Here is a 21860-nt window from a genome sequence, read left to right as displayed (position 1 = left end):
AAAAAAAAAAAGAAAGGAAGAAAAGAAGAGCCTAACACTTGCAGTCTAGTTTAGAATGTGGGAGTGTAGGAAATGTTTAAAAAGCTGAAACAGGCATTCCAGAACAAACAAATATGCCACATAACGATGGATGTAATTTGTATTCAGTATATATGTATGTATGTATGTATGTATATGAGGAAGGGCTCTCAATTTTCAGACAACCTAACAAACCCACTTGGTTACTCTGTTTTCTCCTAGCCTCACTTCTGTGCCGCCCTCTCTCTGTCTCCTTCAGTCTCCTTGACTTTGGTACTTTTGCTTTGTGTAATTCTGTTATGCGACTGGAGCTGTCTCAGAAACTTAGGACATGTGACATCCTAGCAGAGATTGGCTTTCTGAGATCACCCTGCTCATCCTGCTCACCTATTTACTATCTTATTTACATGCTTTATTATAAATACGATACTATTTTTTACTCTCCGGTGATTGTTCTCTGTTGTCTTGTGTCCCCTCACAGTAAGGAAGCATGCCTTGGTCATTCTGTGCCAGCTATTAGAACAGTATAGATATATAGAGGTGTGTAGAAAATAAGGTATTTTACCTTTTCTCTTAAATATTTATTATGGAGACATTAAAATGTGAAATGTTAAAATAGAAGTAATATACACAAGTCATACGTAAGAGTATGAATGTATTTAATGCTATTGTACAGTTTCATATATTTTACATGGTTAGGAAACAATACCGTCTACTCCATACCTTTGTCATTTTATCATCAGTTGATAGACATGGCATTTGGATTGTTACCAAGGTTTTAGTAAAAATCTACTTAGCCTCAGTTCAGCAAAGGAGGGCTTTAAATAAGGACAGGGAAAGTGCAGTGCTGTGCATGGGCACTGACCCTGGAAAGAAAAGGCCGAGGCAAAGCTGTTTCTGCACTGCCTTAGGGGCTATAGTGTCCTTTGTGTATCTACCATAGTGTGTGTGTGTGTGTGTGTGTGGAGGAAAGATACATTGTTTATCAAACTTTATACTCTATTTTTAAGTATATTTGGTGTTGATCTACATATATATCTGTGTCAGAGAGTCAGATCCACTGGAACTTGAAGTGTAGACAGTTGTGAGTTGCCTTGTGCTGGGAATTGAACCCCCATCTTCTGGAAGAGCAGTCAATGCTCTTAACTGCAGAGCCATCTCTCCAGCCCTCCTTATCAAACATTAATAACTTCTTTCAAGTAAATATTTAGGAGCTTTGCCTGGAAATCGTGTTTTTGTTTGTATAGCTACAGTTATAATTTATTAGTAGGACATTTCATGTTTTTAGTACTTAAGAATTCTCTCTTCCTGTTCTGTGTAGGTTGCTTCCTAGAAACATGGTTGTTTGTTGGACTTGATCTCACAGCCCAGTGAGGACGTCTTTACTGATAATGTCAAGTTCAGGTTACCCTCCCAACCAAGGAGCTTTCAGCACTGAGCAAAGTCGTTATCCTTCACATTCTGTCCAGTATACCTTTCCCAGTACTCGACACCAGCAGGTAAGGCATAATAGCTGTCAAGATGTGTGTGTGTGTTGTATTTTTACCTTTCCCATGTAATAGATTTATTGACTAGTATACAGAATGTGTTTGTTCCTTTTTTTTTTTTTTTGTAAATGGCAAGAATCATTCATAGCTGGGTATTGTGGAACATGCCTATAATTCTAGCACTTTAGGATCAGAGGCTGGAAGTTGGGAATTCAAGGCCCCACTTGGCTGTGTAGTAAATTTGAACCCAGCCAGGGGTAAATGAGACCCCATCTAGAGGATATACATACGTGCATATTTATTATACACATTTGTCTCAAAAATTGTATATTTAACACACACAGACACAGAGCCATCTATTTATCTATGAGGATCCAAAGTTAGAGATTTAGTTATCTGTCTTCTAACTGTGATTTTCTGCTAGACTTCAGATAGTGAATGTCCTTTTTAATTTTTCTTTTTACATTGACTTATTTTGTGTGTGCATATGCTCCAGCATACATGTAAGTGATCAGAGAACTTGCTATCATGTAGGTTCCAGGTACTGATCTCAGATTGTCAGGTTTGGCTATAAGTGCCTTCATCTGCTGAGCCATTTCACTAGCCCCATCGCTCTGATTTTGATTATAGGAATTATTTATAGGAAAGAGTAAGTTGTCTGCAGTTTCTAGGCTAACAACCAGATTTGTATTTCATGTTCTGGTTGAATTTGAAGTTGGCTAGATAATTTGGCCTCTCCTTAGTTTTAGAATAAATGTCTCTACTTCAATAAGAGATTTGATGGTAGGAAGGTAAAAAAAATTATTTTTTTTTTTAAAGATTTATTTTTTATGTTTACAGCATCCTGCCTGCATGTATGCCTATAGGTCAGAAGAGGGCATCAGGTCTCATTATAGATGATTATGAGCCATCACATGGTTGCTAAGAATTGAACTCAGGATCTCTGGAAGAGCACCCAGTGCTCTTAACCTCTGAGCCATCTCTCCAGCCTTTTGAAAAATGAAATCTGAGGTGAAACTGCCAGTTTAATGAACAGAGACTAGCAATGTAAAAGATTTAAAGAAAAATAGAGAAGGAATGTTGTGTGCAGTGGTATCTGCCTATAACCCTAGAACTCAGCATGTGAAAGCAGGTGTATTTCAGGTTCAAGGCCGCTCTGGACTGCATAGACAGCTTCTGTCTGAAAAATAAACAAAACAAGCAAAGGAAGAACCATGCTGAGAGAAAACACCATGACCATAAGCAACTTGTGGGAAGAAAGTTTTTTTGTTTGCTTGTCTTTCTGTCTGTTTTGCCTTATTTTTCAAGACAGAGTTTCTCTGTGTAGCTTTGGCTGTTGTAGAGCTCACTCTGTAGACCAGGCTGGATTCAGACTCACAGAGATCTACTGCCTCTGCCTCTTGAGTGCTTGGACTAAAGGTGTGTGCCACCCCTGCCCTGATGAGGTTATTATATCTTTTTCTACTTCAAAATTTTATTTGTTTACTATTACTATGATGTATACATGTATGATGCATGTGTATGAGTGCTAAAGAGCATGTGCCATGGCATTAGTATGGAAACTGAGGACAACTTTGAGGGGTCCCCACCTCGGTTCTGAGGACTGAAACAAGGTAGTCAGGATTGCTGGGCAAGCAAGGGCTTTGCTGGTTGACTCATTCTTTCCACTGTTCTCTTCTTACTTTCATTTAATCCTTTACATCTTTTCCTGAACATAAAGGCTTTTAAAGATTTATTTATTATTATATATAAGTACACTGTAGCTGTCTTCAGACGCATCAGAAGAGAAGAGGGCGTCAGATCTCATTACGGGTGGTTGCTGGGATTTGAACTCAGGACCTTCGGAAGAGCAGTCAGTGCTTTTAACCGCTGAGCCATCTCACCAGCCCTTTTCTTTCAATTTTTACTTTTTTAAATTTGTGAGGTATTTTAAGCAGTCTGTAAGTTCTGAATTTCTGTTCTGAATTTCTATTATCTGCTTATAGAGAAGGCTCTTCCTAGTTGAGCCTTAGTTTAGTTTTGTCCATTTATGACTCTCAGAACTTCTTCTCTACATAGAATTCACACAACATAAAATTTGTATTCTGAAGCTTGTATTACATGTGCTCCCGGAACATTTTTATTACCTGCAATGAAACACCATTTTTTAAATATCCAATAATTTACATTCTATTTTAAGGAGTTCATATCTTGTATTTCATGTAAATGGAATAATACTAATAATATTTAGTGTTTTGAATCTGGATTAGTCAGTATAGCATCTATTTCTAGTGTGTTCTAGCTTTATTCTTTTTTTTTATTAGATATTTTCTTTATTTACATGTCATATGATTTCTCCTTTCCCAGTTTCCCCTCCCCCCCAAAAAACAAAAAAACAAGAACAAACCCCTGTTGCCTCCCCCCTCCCCCTGCTTGCTACCCCACCCTCTCCTACTTACTGACCCTGACATTCCCCTACACTGGGGCACAAAACCTTCACAGGGCCAAGGGCTCCTTCTCCCATTGATGATCGATTTTGCAATCCTCTATTATACACATGCTGCCAGAGCAATCAGTCCCACCATGTGTACTCCTTGGTTCGTGGTTGAGTCCCTGGGAGCTCTGAGGGTGCTTTATTCTTTTTTATAGTGTATAATATTGTATAGATGTAACATTTTGTTCATTCATTGATAGACAGTTTTGTTTTTTTTTAAAAGATTTATTTTATATATATATATATATATATATATGTATGTATGTATATATATACATACCTTGAACTCAGGATCTCTGGAAGAGTAGTCAGTGCTCTTAACTGCTGAGTCACCTCTTCAGCCCCAGTTGTTTTCTTTTTTTTTCTTCAGTGGCTACTATAAATAATATGTGAAAATTTATATTTAGACTTTTTTTATAGTTGCATGTTTTTAATTCCTTTTGATATGTACCTCAGTATATTCTGTGTTTTTAGTAAATATTTGCTTATGATTGAGTTAGCATTATTTTTTAAAGATGTAATTTAGTATTTTTAGTGTCTCTTTGTGTGCCTAAGCATGTGAGTGTAGTGCCTACAGAGAAACTAGAGGCATCAGATCCCCTTGGAGCTGGAATAATCAGCAGTTATGAGCAGCCCAACATGGGTCAGGTCCTCTGTAAGACTAGTACATCTCTATGCTCTTAACTGCTGACCTATCTTTCCAGCCCTATATGTTTGATTTGAAACGAACCTCATATTGTTCCCTCCATCCCCCAATATCTAAAAAGCAGAAAAAGAAGCAAAAAACCACCACTAGATAAACACTCTTTTTTGGCCTCTTTGGGCACCAGGCACTCATGGAATACCCATACACATTTAAAAAACAAAACCAAAACTCTTTTAGTTGTGATGGAAGAAACTAAGTTGATTTTCTGGATTTCAGCTTTTTCATTTATAATTTAACATGCTTCTAAAGAGATAACTTCTGTTTCTGCCAGCTAATTTGTTTTGAACTTATTATTAGAATGCTTTTTTTTTCCCTTTTCTTCCTTCCTACCTACTTTTTTTTACTTTTAAAAAGAGATAAGATCAAAGTCTAGGTCTAGCTATGTAGGCTTACCTGGCCTGGAGCTCCTATGTAGACCTGGCTGGTCTTGAACTTAGACTGTGTCCTGCATCTGTGTTCCTGCATCTGTGTCCTGATTGTTGGGGATTAAAAGTATGAGCTATCATATCAGGCTCCTCTCCCCTCTCCCTTCCCCTCCCTCCCCTCTCCCCTCTTCCCCTTTCCCCTCTCCTCTCTTTCCCTCCCATCCTCTCCCCTCCCCTCCCATCCTTTGTGTGTGTGTGTGTGTGTGTGTGTGTAGAGAGAGGGAGGGAAGGAGGGAAGAAGGGGAAGGGAGGGGGGGAGAGAGAGAGGAGAGAGAGAGAGAGAGAGAGAGAGAGAGAGAGAGAGAGAGAGAGAGAGAGAAAGAGAGAAAGAGAGAAAGAGAGAAAGAGAGAGAGAGTCTTATTTTGCAGCCCCAGGCTGGCCTGGCACTCATTATGTATCCAGGCTAGCCTAAAATTGAAGGTTATGTACTTGCCTAGTATCTTGAGTGTTGAGATTATACATGCATACTCTGAGATTTCAGAGCAGAACACATGAATTTCTGACTTATTTATATGAGTAATATAGATCAGGGGTTACCATAATATATTATTAAATAAGTCAATAAATTAGAAATTGAAATTTTACCTTGAGTGCCCAGTCACCTTCTGAGCAGTCTCTCGGTCCCTTGTTGAGGCACCTTCAGGTGTGGGGGGGCCTGTTGTTAACAATAACAATTAAAATGATCAACCATCACTGTAGCAGTGCCTGACAACTTGAGTTTAATACCCAGAATCCACATAGTAGAAGGAGGGAGTTGACTCTCACAGGTTGTCCTCTGATCTCTACATAAATGCTGTGGCATGTGTACAACCTACACTTAACTACACAATAAATTAAATCAATGTAAAAAAATTTAAATAAGGGATTGAAAAGGTGGCTCAACGGTGAAGTATGCTTGCTGCCCTTTCAGAGGACTGGAATTGTGTTTCTTGGACTCCTGTCTATAACTCCAGCTGCAGGGATTCCAACACCTCCTTTTGGGCTCTAAAGGCATCTGGCATACATAAACACAGGGACTCACATATACGTAAAGGAACAAAATCTCACTAGCTAGAAATGATTAAAATGTTGGTGAAAAATTGGCTCAGCAAAGGATTGAAATTGTCACTGCTATTTGTTTTCATACTAACTGGTTCTTAATTATTTGGTTTAACTTCATAATGGTGTTCTTATTTGTGCTTAATAGTTAACTGACAGTTATTTTAATACCAGGAATTTGCAGTTCCTGACTACCGCTCTTCTCATATCGAAGTTAGTCAGGCATCACAGCTTTTACAGCAGCAGCAGCAGCAGCAGCAACTCCGAAGACGACCTTCCTTGCTTTCAGAATTTCACCCAGGTTCTGACAGGTAATGGAATTTCTTTTATTTTTCTAGTTAGGATTAATTGAATTATATAATTTATTTGTATTTTTAATTTTTTACTAACAAAGCTACATTTGGTATTTTAGTCGTGTTTTAAGCTCTTACTGATTTTCTTTGAACTCTAGATCCTCCTTTTCAATCTCCCATGTGCTGGTGGATAACAGGTCTTGGCTGCAACATCTGGCTCACATCTGTTTTTGTTGTTGTTGTTCCATTAAAAAATTCTATAGTTAAGATTTTAATGAAAACTTGTTTGTTTTCCTTTGTTTATGTATATTGGGGGCATGTAGCATAATGGTTCCTATTTGTAAGTCAGAAACCAACTTGGCAACAGGGGGCAGTTTTCTTCTTCTATGTTATGGGTTTTGGGGAATCAACTAAGGTTGTTAGACTTGGTGGCAGTTACCTTAATCTGCTCTGTCATGCCTCTAGCCCCATTTTTTGTTTGTTTTGAGGTAGGGTCCCAATTGTAGTTTTGGCTGGCCTGGAACTTGCTCTGTAGACCAGGTTGGCCTTAATTTCACAGAGATCTACTTGTTTCTGCCTTCAGAGTGCCACCATAGCTGGTCCCTTAGTAAATTTGCTCTTTTACAATTTCATATATACACACTGTGTATTCTGGTCACTCCCTCCTCTTTTCCTATTTCTCTTCCATTTCTGTAGGACCCTTTCCTTTTTGCAAGTCACTTTCCTCTATTTACTACTTTGATCTTGTTTTGTGTTTCAGAATTTTACTAGTGCCATCTGTGTGACTAACTACCAGAGCCTGGTTGGGTCAATAGTGGGTATGCAACTATGCCTCCCCCTCTCCCAGAATCTGATGGTTGCCTTTAGACCAGCAGTATATAGTAGGCCACCATGAGTCCTTGCCCTTTCTACAGCTGACTGTTAGGAAGACCCATCTGTGGTCCCAGAGCCAATGTAAAAGCATTGCTGTGAGTTATGGTTGCCATGACGTTGTCATACTTGGACGATGGTATTTTGTAACCCCTTTTCCCATCTTCTGGCTATTGCATTCTTTCCATCTTCTTTTCTGTGTGGTTCTCCAAGCCTTAAGAGAGTGGTGTAAATGTCTCGTCTTTATCCTTACATTTTGTGCAGTCATGGGTCTATGTGTTGTCTTTATTCTCAGTAAAGATTCATTGTTTAAGCCTTTGTCTGTGGGTATAGACATAGATATTTAGAAGATGTTTTGATGATGTATCATTTCAACTAAGACACTACCGTAAGTTCTTCTGAAGGGTCTAAAACCTCTTCAGTCACAGGTTTGAACTAAATATATGGTATTAGGTGTGGGATTCCTCTTATGGAATTGCTCTTATGAGCAAGTGCCAAATCCCGTTAGGGAGCCCTTGGTGATGAGGCCAGGTTCAGTGGTCTAGGTCTTGAGGGTTGAGGGGAGCTAGGAGATAAAGGATGTACAGAGTGGCTGACAAATGCTATGTAGTTTATTATAGGTGAAAGCATGCACCCCTGGTCCCAAGGACATTTTTGTAGAGAATCATTCAAAAGTGGATTCTTTCCAGAACCGGTTACATAATAAGTTGTGTAATCATCACCTTTTTGCTTACTCATGGTTCTTTGAACATACTATAGTAGTGGGCATTTGAACTAAGTCATTCTTGATACCCACACCAGTGCCATGTTACCTAAACTTCTGCTTGGCTCTTATGGCCTTTATTCTCTTAGCTGTTTTCCCTTAACAGTCCTAAAACCATTTCACAAGTGAGTACATCTTGCAGTGATATCTAGTTTGAAATTATAGGTTGATATTATACAAGTTGGGCTAGTCTATCAATGTTTTCACCCCATAGTTTGTCTGCATTGCACCATCTGGCACAACTGCCAGCTAGCAGAGATGATCAGCCTAGTTTCAACTTGATTTCTCTATCTTGTATCCAGGGTTTATTGTGTCTGTAGCAGCTAGTTCTGGTGGGTAGCCAATAAAAATGGCAAGAGCCCTGTATCGTTTTGGTGGCCTCTGGAACCTCCCTGGCCTACTCTACAAAGGTGTCCTACCTACATTTGGCACTTGGGATTTTGTTTAGTGGTCATTCTTGGATCTGCATTGCCTAGTCTTGGGGCGTAGCCTTTAGACTCTTGTTTTTTTAAATTGTTAATAGGTTACTGTGTGTGTTTTAGTTATGGTTTCTATTGCTATGAGGAGACACCATTTCTTTCTCTCTCTCTCTCTCTCTTTCTCTCTCTTTCTGTCCCTCCCTCCCTCTCTCTCATTTTCTCTCCCTCCCTCCCTCTTTCTCTCTCTCTTTCTTTCCTCCTCCCCCCCCCCCTTTTTTTTTTAAAGATTTGATTGCCAGAAGAGGGCTTCAGAGCCCAAGATAGATGATTGTGAGCCACCATGTGGTTGCTGGGAATTGAACTCAAGACCTCTGGAAGAACAGACAGTGCTGTTAACCACTGAGCCATCTCTAAAGGAAAACATTTAATTGGGGCTGGCTTCTAGTTCAGAGGTTTAGCCCATTATCCTCATGGTGAAAAGCATGGTGGCATGCAGGTAGACAGTGCTAGAGAAGGAGCTAAGAGTTCTACATTCACTTCTGCAGGCAGCAGGAAGGCAGGGGTGGGGAGAGTGTGGGTGGTGAGGAAAGGTGGGAGGGAGACTGGGCTTGGCCCAAGCATCCAAAACCCTAAAGGCCACCACTAGTGAGTGATACTATTCCTCAACTAGGCCTCACCTATTCCAACAATGCCACACCTCCTTTCATTCAAATGACCACAATCTGGTTTTCTTACTTACTTTGTTTGACCTTCTCCCCCTCCTTCCCTTCCCCCTTCCTTTTTAATCCCATCTCTTTCTTTGCTGATACTTCTGTCTCCAAACCTCCCCCTCCCCATTTAGCCTATTGTCTTGCCTTAGCAGTAACTTCCACACCACTCTTCTCTTTGATTTCTTAGGTTTCTGAGGCACTCCAGATAAGCACACAAAAGAGTCAGGGCCAGGATCCATATATGAGAGAAAACATGTGATGTTAGTCTTTCTGAGCCTCAGTTACCTCACTCAATACAATTTGCAGTTCAGTCTGTTTTCCTGCAAGTTTTAATGCTTAAATTTTTCTCCATAGTTATATAAATTTTCATTATCCACTCATCAAATGATGGACTTTTGGGCTGGCTCTGTTTTCTAACTATTGTAAATAGAGCTTTAGTGAACATGCATGTGGAACTGTAGAATATAGATTCCTTAGGGTTTGTGCCCCGGAGTGGTCTGCCTGGGTGAGGTGGTGGGTCTGTATCCGCTTTGTTGAAGAATCTACAGACTGATTTTCAAGTGATTTTCAAAACTTATACAAGTTTATACTCCCAGAGTCTAGTGTTCTTTAAATTTTAAATTAAATTTAGAGTGTATGTGTGTGCGTGTGCGTGTGCGTGTGCGTGTGCGTGTGTGTGTGTGTGTGTGTGTGTGTGTGTTGTGTATTTATTCAGAGGCTTGAGGGCTGAGGAGTCTAATGTCCTCAGTTGATCAAATCTCCCTGGTCTTTTCATCCCTCACCACCTCATTTGCACTCTTAAGTCATTGATTTAAAGTTAAGTTTCACTGTGAGGCTGGGGATATGTTAGTGGTACAGCAAGCACTTGCTAGATAAGCTCCGGTTCCATCTCTAGCACAGGAGAAAAAAATAACTGTGTGTATTTAAGTATGTAAAGGATGTTACAGAAGAATATAGGTAGATAATATAAAGGACACTGTACTAGAACAAATTAACATACCTGTTGTCTCTCTTTTTTGGTGGCAAGAAGTTATTCTTGTACCATTTAGCAAGAATCCCAAATTCAGGGGCTGGAGAGATGGCACAGAAGTTAAGAATACTTGTTGCTCTTGCAGAGAATCCTGGTTTCCAGCACCCATGGATGGCTTACAACCACCCATAACTCCAGTTCCAGGGATGCCAATGTCTTCTGACCTCCATAAGTACCAAGCACACTGTAATTCACATGCATACATGTGAGAGAAAGAAATTAATGAAATAATAATTTTTTTCTTTGGGTATTTTTAAGACAGGATTTCTCTGTGTAACCTTGGCTGTCCTGGAACTCACTCTGTTGACCAGACTGGCCTCGAACTCAGAAATCTGTCTGCCTCTGCCTTCTGAGTGCTGAGTCAAAAGGCATGTGCCACCATGCCTGGCCCAAAATAAATATTTTTAAAAACATTTATTGAAAAAAGTAATCCCAAATACAGTATAGTTTTATTACATTCATTCCTAGTTTTGTGCATTAGATATTTGGCTTACCCACCCATTATATCTGGTGTTTTGTAATTTCTGGTTATGTCTACTTTACTATATTTGAATGTGTTTTTTACATGCCAAACATATATAAGTGCGATCATGTAACTATGTCTGGTTTATTTCAATTAATCTAATGTCTTCTAGGCACATCAATATTTTAATTAAAGGAAGATTTCATTTTTTATTTAATACCCAAGTAACATTTTCTTGATTTTGTGTGTGTGTGTGTGTGTGTGTTCATGCGTGCATGTGCGTGTATGTGTGTTTATACATATCATGCAGTTTATTAATTTGTCCAGCAACAAATACAATTATTTTTGTCTTGACTATTGACATTGTAATGAATGTGGAAGTACAGATATATTTATTTCTTTAAAAATTGTTGTATTCTTTTGAATAATGACTATACCAATCTATACTTGCCATCACTCTACAAGAATTTGTTTTTTCTACATCCTTGTCCATATTTGCTTTTTGATAATAGGAATTTTTAAAATTTTATTTAATTAATTGACTGGGTAGAGACTGGGTAGAGACACTATGTTGTCCTGGAACTCACTATATATAGAGCAGGCTAGCCTTGAATTTACAGAGATCCTCCTACCTCTGCCTCTTGAAGGATAGGATTAAAGGAGTATAACACCATGCCCTGCTATTTGTTTTATATTTTATATAGGTGTTTTGCCTTTGTGTATGTTTGTATAACACATGTATGCAATGCCCACAGAGTCCAGAAGAGGGCACTGGATTTCCCTGGGCTATAGCTACAGACAGTTATAAATTAACAAGTGGATTCTAGGAACCAGACTTGGATCTTCTGGAAGAACCGCCAGTGCTCTTAGCCATAGATCCATCTCTTCAGCTCAGTAATAGGAATCTTAATGGGTGCTAATGGGACATGGTATCTCATAGCCATTTGATTTGCATTTTCCTATTAATTAATAATATTGGATGCTATTTCACATACCTCTTGGCAGTCTTATTTTTTATTGTTTAGAAAAATATGTAGCCATGATTTGTTCTTCTTTTAAAATTGTGATTTGTGTGTGTCCATGAGAAGGTAGTACATGGAGGCTCACGTAGATTTCAGCTGTCTCCTGTATTTGCTTCCATCTCTCTGTACCAGGTAGACTGACTGTAGGATTGGATGAGGTAACAGACAGACACAGTTACCAAAGCATAGAACTTAATTTGTTCAGTCCTCATTCTCATTATATTTTCTGGACAAATGTACATGTATACAATATAGATCATTCTTTATTCCTTTGGGGAGCCTGGTATAGTTACTACATCTAAATTCTCTCCTCCTCCATGGCAGACTCCTAGATTTCTTTGAGTGCCTTAGGGGCAAAGTTCTTGAAGCCCACTTGAAGTCATGTGATTCTGAATGTGATAGTACATTCTTAGGTCACCAACTCATTCAAAGGCAGAATGGTCCTTTTTCTTTCTATCCTTCTGCTGGAGCTATTCTGCTTGTCTCAAGTTAAAACTCTACCTATTTAAGTTTTTGAGATGGGTTCTCTCATTGAAACTGTAACTCTATCAATATGCCCATTTCCTGGCTTCATACCTGGGTCTTGGGGATCTTGACTCAGGTCCTTATGTTTGTGTACCAGGTGTCTTAGCCCCACATTAACTGTTCTTTTGGGTTGTTTGAATTCTTTATAAATTTTGTATATTAGGTATACAAAACGTTTTTCTAGTTCACTGTTTCACTTTATTCATTTGTTCTGTAGAAACTTTTGAGCTTAATATATAATCCCAGTTATTTATTTTTGTGTTTGTGGCCTGAGATCTTGTTATGTTAGCAAAAAAATCATTGCCAGGGCCAGTGCCTGCTCCCTCTGTATTCTTCTCTGTCTGCCCTCATATTTAATCTTCTTTCATTTTCAGTTGACTTTTCTGTATTGTGTCTCTAATTTCATTCTTTTCTGTGTATAAATCTACTTTTCTTAGCATGGTGCTTTTAAAAAACCTATTTTTCCTGTCATGATCTCTTGCTACTCCTATAAAAGATTAGTTTATCATATATGTTTGGACTTGTTTTTGGACTTTCCATCCTTTCTGCTAGTCTGTAAGTTTTTAGATCAACACCATGTTTTGTTTTGCTTCAAATGTGTATAGGCGTTTTGCTTGTATATTGTTCTGTGCAACATGTGTGCAGTGCCTTGGGAGGCCAGAAGAGGACTTTGAGTCCCTAGAACTGGGTTATATGTGGCTGTAAATTGCTATTGGGTGCTTAGAATCATATTTTGGGTCCTCTGAAAGAACTATTAAATAATTTCTTCAGTCCCTCAATATGTTTTTTAAAATTATATCCATGTAATATAGTTTTAAATAAATATGTATGATATCTTTTACAATTGCTATAACATTTGGGGTATCTTGTGTATGTGTTTGAATGTTAGAGTTAGTTTTGTGTATGAATGTTAAGAATCCCTTGCTGCAGATAGCATTGTATTTGTATATTACTTTAGGCTAGTAGATCTCAACCTGTGGGTTTGGGACCCCTTTAGCAAACCTCTGTCTTCAAAAATATTTATATTATGATCCATAACAGTAGCAAAATTACAGTTATGAAGTAGCAACAAAAATAATGTTATGGTTGTGGGTAGCACACCATGAGGAACTGTATTAAAGGGTCACAGGGTTGGGTTGGTTAAGAACCCCTGCTGTAGGTAATATGGTCATTTAAACATTATTCTACTGATTGCCCAGTGAAATCGCTTAGAGGGTAATGGTGCTTGCTGCAAAGCCAGATGGCCTGGACCGGGTCACCAGAACCCACATAGTAGAAGGAGAGAACTGACTCCCAGATGTTGTCCTCAGACCCACTGTGCACACACAGTGATACATATGTGTCCTGGCACATGTGTACACACACTAACTAAACAAATGCAATTTAAAAAATTTAGTCCAAAAAAGTACGGGGGTACTTTCTCTTTTGTGTTGTTTAATTTTTCTTTTTAAAAATCATTTAGCAAATACACAAATATATTTAAAAAGGAAAAGGACTAAAAAAAAATCTTAAATTAAAAACATAAAGGTGTATAATTATTGCCAGAAAATTGAAGATTTAGGAAAGGAATTAGAAAAATCTTGAATGACTTGTCTATTTCCTAACTTTACTCTCAAAGAAATAAGTGTTGAAAAGGAAAGGAAGTCATTAAAATCCTCATATTTAAACAGTGATGGTAAAGTTGATAATTTCCAATTTGCCACCTGGTTTCTCAGCAGCTCCGTGAAGGGTGCTCAGGAAGGGTCAGTTTTTAAAGTAATAGGCTATCTAGAAGTGTGTACATGTCTGTACTCAGACTGGTCAGTTTTTAAAGTAATAGTCTATCTAGAAGTGTGTACATGTCTGTCACAGTGGAACAGGACATCAACAAAGGTTGTTAAACAAGACTGAATTTCTCTCTTGCTCCCTCATATGACAGAAAGTGTAGAAAGCCATGACCATCACAACTTCTGGCCCATAGCAGGCAAGCACATGACATTCAACAAGACAATGGCAAGGAAAACTTACTGGAACAATTTTCACACCAAAGAGAAGGTCTAAAGTAGGGCTGTCACAGTGCCCCTGAGCAAGAGAAAATAGAGGAATACAGTCCTAGTTAAATTATTAAGATTCAAGAAGTAAAGGACTGGGAGGGATTCAGGAAGCATCCAGGTCCTTTTCAGGGTGGAGCAGTGTCAGGTTCTAAACGAGAATAGAGCTCAATATTTGTGGCAGGGGACGATGAAACAATAGCTTAAAGTTCCGAGAAAAAGAAATTGAGATTCAAAAATGTTGCACCAAACAAGATTAAGCCTTAAAGCAACAGGCGGGTATTTTTAGATATGAAATCACTAAGCATCCAAAACTTACTGTAGAATTTGTAGGCAATGGAGTCAGATAAACAAAGAACGAAAGCCATGGAAAAGGACTGGTGGTTATAAGCCAGCATACATTTTAAAAATTCATATTAAGCATTATTAAATGTTCAGTTAAATTTTAAATAATGGATCTCTAACATATGGAAATATTGGCAGAGTTAAAAAAATTGCACAGCTTGTAAATACCTACACCTTAGTGTGTTTAGAATCTTTAAAGGCATGCTTTTGAAAAGTGTACACAAAGTGATTTTTCTACTTCTTTGTTGTTGAGACAGGGTTTCTTTGTATAGCCCTGGTTGTCCTGGAACTCACTCTGTAGACCTGAGACCAGGATGGTCTTGAACTCACAGAGATCTACCCGCCTCTGCCTCCTAAGAGCAGGAATTAACGGTGTGGACCACAACTACCTGGCTTTCTTGCTTCTCTCTTTGATCCACATTATCTTGATTTTAAAACAAGGCATCTTGACTCTTAAAACATTTTTAAAAATTCTGTGAGGTGAGGTTGTAGAGATGACTCAGTGGTTGAGAGGACTTGCTCTTACAGAGGACCCAGGTTTGCTTTCTAGCTTCCATGTTCTGGCTCACAGATATTATTAACTCCAGTTCTGGGGATTGACTCCCTCTTCTGGATTCTGCAGGGACCAGGCATGTATGTGATGCACTTATATATGTGCAGGCAAGCACTCATCCACATAAAATAAAAATATTTTAAAAAGCCAACCTGTGTGTGCTTGTTCACACTTGAGTGGGCAAGTAGCCAGCTGTATATAGGTTCTGGTGATCTGAACTCAGGTCCTTGTGCTTGTATGGCAAGTGACATCTTAGCCTTTTAAAATGGACTTTCTGGATACTTTTTTGTAACTCGGATAGTTTACAAATAAAAATCTTGTATAAAAGCTTTTCATTTCTGTATTTGTCTTTTCAAGTCTTCCTCTTCATCTCAAAGAGACATTCTGTTAGAAGTGTTAATAGTATTCAGGTGGCATTCATGTGTTGACTTTGTGACTTGACTTTGTGTTGTGCCTCATGCATAGCTTTTCTGGGATGCATACTGTGTATGGAGAGTAAGTTGGGCATGCCTGAATATTATTCTGGAATAGATAGAGTGGTCAGCAATTCATTTTGAAAGTAAGCATGACCTTTCATTCACTCTGAAGTCTAACTGGGGTTTAAATGTCACTTAATGCTGGGCAGTGGTGGTGCATGCCTTTAATCCCAGCACTTGAGAGGCAGAGGCAGGCGGATTTCTGAGTTCGAGGCCAGCCTGGTCTACGGAGTGAGTTCCAGGACAGCCAGGGCTACACAGAGAAACCCTGTTCAGAAAAACCAATCAATCAATCAATCAATAAATGTATGTCACTTAACAATTTTCAGGTGTCTTTTGCTTTGTCTGTTTTTTAATTTTAATTTTAATTTTTGGTATGTATTAGGCCTCAAGAAAGGAGAACTGGATATGAACAGTTTCACTCAGGCCCCTCCCCAGTGGATCATGACTCCTTGGAGTCCAAGCGTCCACGCCTGGAGCCAGTTTCTGATGCCCATTTCCAGCGTGTCAGTGCTGCGGTGTTACCTTTAGTTCCCACGCTGCCAGAAGGGTTGAGGTCCTCAGCAGATGCTAAGAAGGTAAATGTTTGTTTTCTTGTTCTGTGGAACTTAGGTTTGTAATGTTTATGTAACCAGTTTGAGGCAGAGTGCCTAAAAGAAAAGCCAACATTCTAGCAGGCTCTAAAAGGTTAGTGCTATGGGTGTAAATGTGGTGTTAAGTAGAACGACAAACCATAGACTGAGTGCTTCAGATTGCAAAATCGATGGTGCCTTTGACTTTTGAGGAGCTCAGGAATTCTCAAGCATTGTTTGCTGCATTGTAAAATGTGCTCAGAGATACTGAAGACTCAGTTTTGTCACATTTATCTTATTTGTGTGGTGGCCGGGAGGGCTTATGCACCATAGCATGGATATGGAGGTCAGAAGACAGCTTTTAGGAATCAGTTTTCTCCTTCCACCCTATGGGTCCGAGGATTGAACTCGGGGCATTAGCCTTCTTGGCAACCACCCTCACTATCTTGTGTTTTGTTTCTGGGGGAAAAATTTTCCCTTCTTTTTGAGACAGAGTCTCCATATAGCCCTGAAGGTCTAGAACTCACTATGTAGGATTAAGCTGGCTCACAGAAATTCTCCTGCCTCTGAATTCCCAGTACTCCACCATGCACAAAAAAATTTTTGTCAGATTTTAAAAAGCATTTTTTTTTAATTTCCTTTTTTTTAAATTTTTTAAAATTTTTTATTTTTTTATTTTTGTTTTTCGAGACAGGGTTTCTCTGTATATCCCTGGCTATCCTAGAACTCACTCTGTAGACCAGGCTGGTCTCGAACTCAGAAATCCTCCTGCCTCTGCCTCCCAAGTGCTGGGATTAAAGGCATGCACCACCACCCGGCTTAAAAAGCTCTTTTAATTTATTAACATAGAATGCATGTGTTCATAGGATAAAGTTTTATCTAAGTTTTATAATTTTTATATAGAGAAATGGTTCTAGAGTTATATAACTATTACACACTTAAGCTCTGGGGTCGATTCTCCAGTACTATATAAACCAGGCATGGTGTTATGTACACCTGGGGAGTTGTATATAACTGGGGAGTTGTCTGGGATACATGAGGCCCTGTTATTGTTATTTTTTAAAGTAAGAAAAAGAGATTTCAAGGGGAAAAATATTCTGTAAATTTATAATTTGTGGATGACAACCTACTGTTCTCATTAGTTAACTAAAAGCCGTCTATAGTTCCAGTGTATAGTGTCATACTTTGATACATGTACATTGTGGAATGATTAAATCAAATAATTTACATATCCATTACTTTGATTTTTGTGTTTTTTTGGGGGGCGTGTTGGACTTTCAAGACAGGGTTTCTTTTTGTAGCTCTTGCTGTTCTGGAAGTTGCTCTTGAAAGAGTTAAATTTAAAACTTGTGCTGGCTAATGAAAAAATTGCAGGCTTGAGAAAAACACAGTGGACCAAGGTCGAATATGTCCAAATAAGCCTGGGCAAAAATAAGCAAGCTGTTAAGACATTCTGGGAACTAACAGGCCAAAAAGATATAGAAGAGAAAGCATACAAGGACATGTCTGGGCAGACACTGAGTAGTGGGCCATCTGGTCCTCTTAGATATGGTTTAAGGTCAGATGCTCTGCTGACTCAGATTAGCACCAACCTTAGAAATTTTCCACTCTGTTCTGCACGTACTAGTTAATATTTGAACTAGCCAATCATGTATAGCCACACTGACCTTTTTCCTATATAAACCCCTAACCCCTGAGCCTCGTGGTCGATTCCACATCTCCTGCATGAGATATGTGTGTTGTCGGCCTGGAGTGCTCCGAGAAATTAAACTCATGTGTGTTTACATCAAGATGGTCTCTCGTGATTCCTTGGGTGCGCGTCCTCCTGAGACTTGAGTGAGGGTCTCCCTACGGGGGTCTTTCACTCTGTAGACCAAACTGGCCTTCAACTTCCAGACATCTGCCTGCTTCTGCTTCCTAAGCCCTGGTATTAAAGGTGTGCACCATCATGTCCAGCATATCCATCGCTTTACGTACTTAGAATTACTTTTGTGTCATAAACACTTAAAATCTTAGCAACTTTCAAATTCACAATGCATTATTATTAAGATTTATATATGTAAACAAGTGGTCTATTTACATGTATACCTGCATGCCAGACAAGGGCATCAGCTCATGTTATATGTGGGTTTGAACCATGATGTGGTTGCTGGGAATTGAACTCAAGACCTTTAGAAGAACAGCCAGAGCTGCTGAGAAATCTTTCTAGCCATACACAATGCATTATTAATTATAACTAAATCACTTTGTACTTAACTGCTTTAAACATTAAATGTTTTATGACATTTTGAATAATGTTTTAACTTATGACAGGTTTTTTTTGAGATGCAAGAATTTTCGCCTTGTGTTTATTACCTTCCCTTGTGAATGTTTGTCTCTGTTTGTCTGTTATATTCTTGTTATATTGCTGTGGTTATAGTTTTGGTTATCTGTTTTATATCTTTAAATCTGTATATTATCAGATGTTTAGCATGAGTGGATATTTATTTAAAAAAAGCAACTTAAGAAGCTCTCCAGTAGGCATTAAACTTTTCTGTCTTTTTTTGTGATATGAAGGCCTTATATACCACTCTAGCATTGAGCTACATTTCTGCCTAGTAACCTTTTTATTAAAATATAGTAATGATTTCTTAATGATTTTCTTTAAAATTTTTAAGTAAAAATTGTGATTATCTATGTGTGTATATGTCTGGATGTGGGCCTGTGCGTGTTAGTACAAATAGCTGAGGAAGCTAGAAGAGGACTCAGATCCTCTGGAGCTGGAGTTACCAGTGCATCCTCCTCTGCAAGAGCAGTAGGCACTCTTAACTACTGATCCTTTCTCTCCAGCCCCCAAATTATTTGTATTGTGTGTATGTATGTGTGTGTGTGTGTGTGTTCTCGTGTGCGTGTGTAGATAGTCTTTGTGATTTTTGGTCTTCTTTTTCTATCATGTGGATTCTGTTAATTAAACTCAGGTTGTCAGGCTTGGTAGTAAGTGCCTTAAGCCATCTTTCTCACCTTGTCTTCTGTACTGTGTAGTCCAGGGTGCTACTCTTGTTTTTTTTTTTTTTTTTTTTTTTTTTTTTTTTTTTTTTCGAGACAGGGTTTCTTTGTGTAGTCCTGGCTGTCCTGGAACTCACTCTGTAGACCAGGCTGGCCTCGAGCTCAGAAATCCTCCTGCCTCTGCCTCCCAAGTGCTGGGATAAAAGGTGTGCAGCCACCACCGCCCGGCTTGGCTGCTACTCTTATAGTAATCCTTCTTCCTCTGCCTCCAAAAGTACGAGGATTACAGATGTAAGCTACCACACTCTGCTACTTGTTTATTTTTGCACAAAGAAGTAAATCTTGGTTGAATACTTGATGCTCTGGTGTTTTCCAGGGTTTATTGGTATTTTGGTTTTGTAATTATTAATACTGTGAATGCTGATTTATACAAATGGCAGAAGTATGTTTAGGGCTATTTCAAAAATTGCTGGAAATTTTGAATTAATCCTAAGTAACAATTTAATGACTTCCCTTTTCTTTCAAAGATAAGATCTCATAGCTCAGGCAGGCCTAAGACTTGCTTTTTAATCAAGACTGGCCTTGAACTCCTAATCCTCCAACTATAATTGCCTCCCTAGTGCTAGGATTAGAGGCATGAGCCATCATGCTTGGCCTCAGTTAATCATTTCATCTGAAACTTAAGTCAACAACTCACCAAGTAATATCTAAAACCAAACATTGTAACAGTATTAAGCAATGATAATATGAAAATATTTAGTTTTTATTTTCATAAGTAAACTATTTAATTTCTATATGATCAGAAAACTGTAAAAATGTTGCAACTTACACAGTAGCCTTCTTTTTAAAGTATGTGTATGGAGTATGTGCATTTGTGTATTCATATTTGCATGTTTGCCAACTTGTATATGAGTGTGCATGTACCATGAGGCCAGAGGCTAATGTTGGGTTCCTTTCTTGATAGCTCTTCACTTTATTTATGGAGACGGGATCTTTACTAACTCAGCTAGTTTACCTAACCTGTTTACTCTGGGCTATCCTGTCTCTGATTTTTGAACAGTGTGGTTATAGGTAGTCTATCTTATCTGCTTGGCTATTGTAAATGTGTACTGGTGATCTGAATTTCTGTCCTCACTTTTGCATGGCAAATGCTTTATCCTCTGAGCCATTTAACATCCTCAATGTATAGTACCTAAAACAACATGTTGTATAGGATGGCATCTATAGTACAGAGTGTACGTGTATGTCAGAAACCAGCTGGAGTAATGCTTTAATATGCAATATGGCAAGTACTGCCAGAAAGTAGGCTCATTAAACATTTTTAGTTATTGCTCCTTCAGACACCTTTCATTATTAACAAAGTTTCATGATCCTCCGTTTAATTACATAACCCTACTGCATCATGACCCACACATACTTTGAATTTTTATACTTTAAAAACTAATTTAAAAGTCAGGAAATATATCTATAATTTATTTTCAGGTAGTTACCTAGAAATGGAACAAAACTGCGTGTGTAATGAGAAAGAAAGCATACCAAAGAACCAGTGAGCCTACATGAAAGATAAATGGATGTTATTGTGCTTTTGTGTTTTATGTAAACTGTTGGGATCATATATTGAGTGGGTACAAGCTCTTTGTGCTAAGCTAGTAATGAGGTGAGCCCCTGAGTTTTGAGATGTACCACACTTTGTGGAATGCAGTGTTACAGTGTTTGGGGTTTGCAAGAAAGAATTTGCTGCATTAAAAGGAATAACATTTAAAAAATAGCATTTTCTGACACTGAGTAAATTATCCCATATATGATTTATAGTTGTAGAAAGGGGATCTTAAAACTCATTCATTAGAATGTGGCATGCTAATCATTGAACATAAGTTATTGTCATTTTATAGTTGAGAAAACATGCTAGTAAAATCTTCAGTAACCTGGGGGCTGGAGAGATGGCTCAGTGGTTTAGAGCACTGACTGCTTTTCCAGAGGTTCTGAGTTCAATTCCCAGCAACCACATGGTGCCTCACAACCGTCTGTAATGGGATCTGATATACTCTTCTAGTGTGTGTCTGAAGACAGCTACAGTGTACTCATATAAATAAAAAATAAATAAATCGGGCTGGTGAGATGGCTCAGCAGGTAAGAGTACTGACTACTCTTCCGAAGGTCCTGAGTTCGGATCCCAGCAACCACATGGTTGCTCGCAACCACCCGTAATGAGATCGGGCACCCTCTTCTGGTGTATCTGAAGACAGCTGCAGTAAATTACGCCGGAGCGAGCAGAGCTGGAGTGAGTTGAGCTTGCAGAGGTCCTGAGATCAACAGGAGCCATACACATGAAGGCTCACGGCCATCTGTACAGCTACAGTGTACTCATACACATAAAATAAAATAAATCTTAAAAAAAAAAAATCTTTAAAAACAAACAAAACTTCAGTAACCTTAGGTCTCCTGAGTTGGAATGAAAATGAAGAATCTCTAACCCCTTCCTGTATTTCATGGCCCATTTACCTGGTTCTCTTTTGTATCCTTACTTTCTTTGTATTAAAAAAAAATAAACTCCTTAAGTATATAATAAAATGTAGACATATGCCAGGCGGTGGTGGTGCACGTCTTTAATCCCATCACTTGGGAGGCAGAGGCAGGCAGATGTCTGAGTTCGAGG

The 21860-nt window shown here is 38.6% G+C and overlaps 1 protein-coding gene across 1 annotated transcript in view; it reads left to right on the top strand.

Moving 5' to 3' along the window:
- The window catches only part of LOC116077206 (nuclear receptor corepressor 1-like), a 61403-nt gene that overhangs the window by 19114 nt on the left and 20429 nt on the right, over positions 1–21860 (top strand). The window contains exons 2-4 of the mRNA XM_031351577.1: positions 1340–1517; positions 6323–6459; positions 16033–16225. Of these exons, the coding sequence (XP_031207437.1) occupies positions 1410–1517; positions 6323–6459; positions 16033–16225 (438 nt within the window). The 5' untranslated portion in view covers positions 1340–1409. The remainder of the gene's footprint in view (positions 1–1339; positions 1518–6322; positions 6460–16032; positions 16226–21860) is intronic.

The sequence above is a fragment of the Mastomys coucha genome, unplaced genomic scaffold (assembly GCF_008632895.1).
Source record: "Mastomys coucha isolate ucsf_1 unplaced genomic scaffold, UCSF_Mcou_1 pScaffold5, whole genome shotgun sequence".
NCBI classification, from domain to species: Eukaryota; Metazoa; Chordata; class Mammalia; order Rodentia; family Muridae; genus Mastomys; species Mastomys coucha.
The sequence above is the reverse complement of the archived record's forward strand: the minus strand, read 5'-3'. Positions and strand labels throughout refer to the sequence as shown.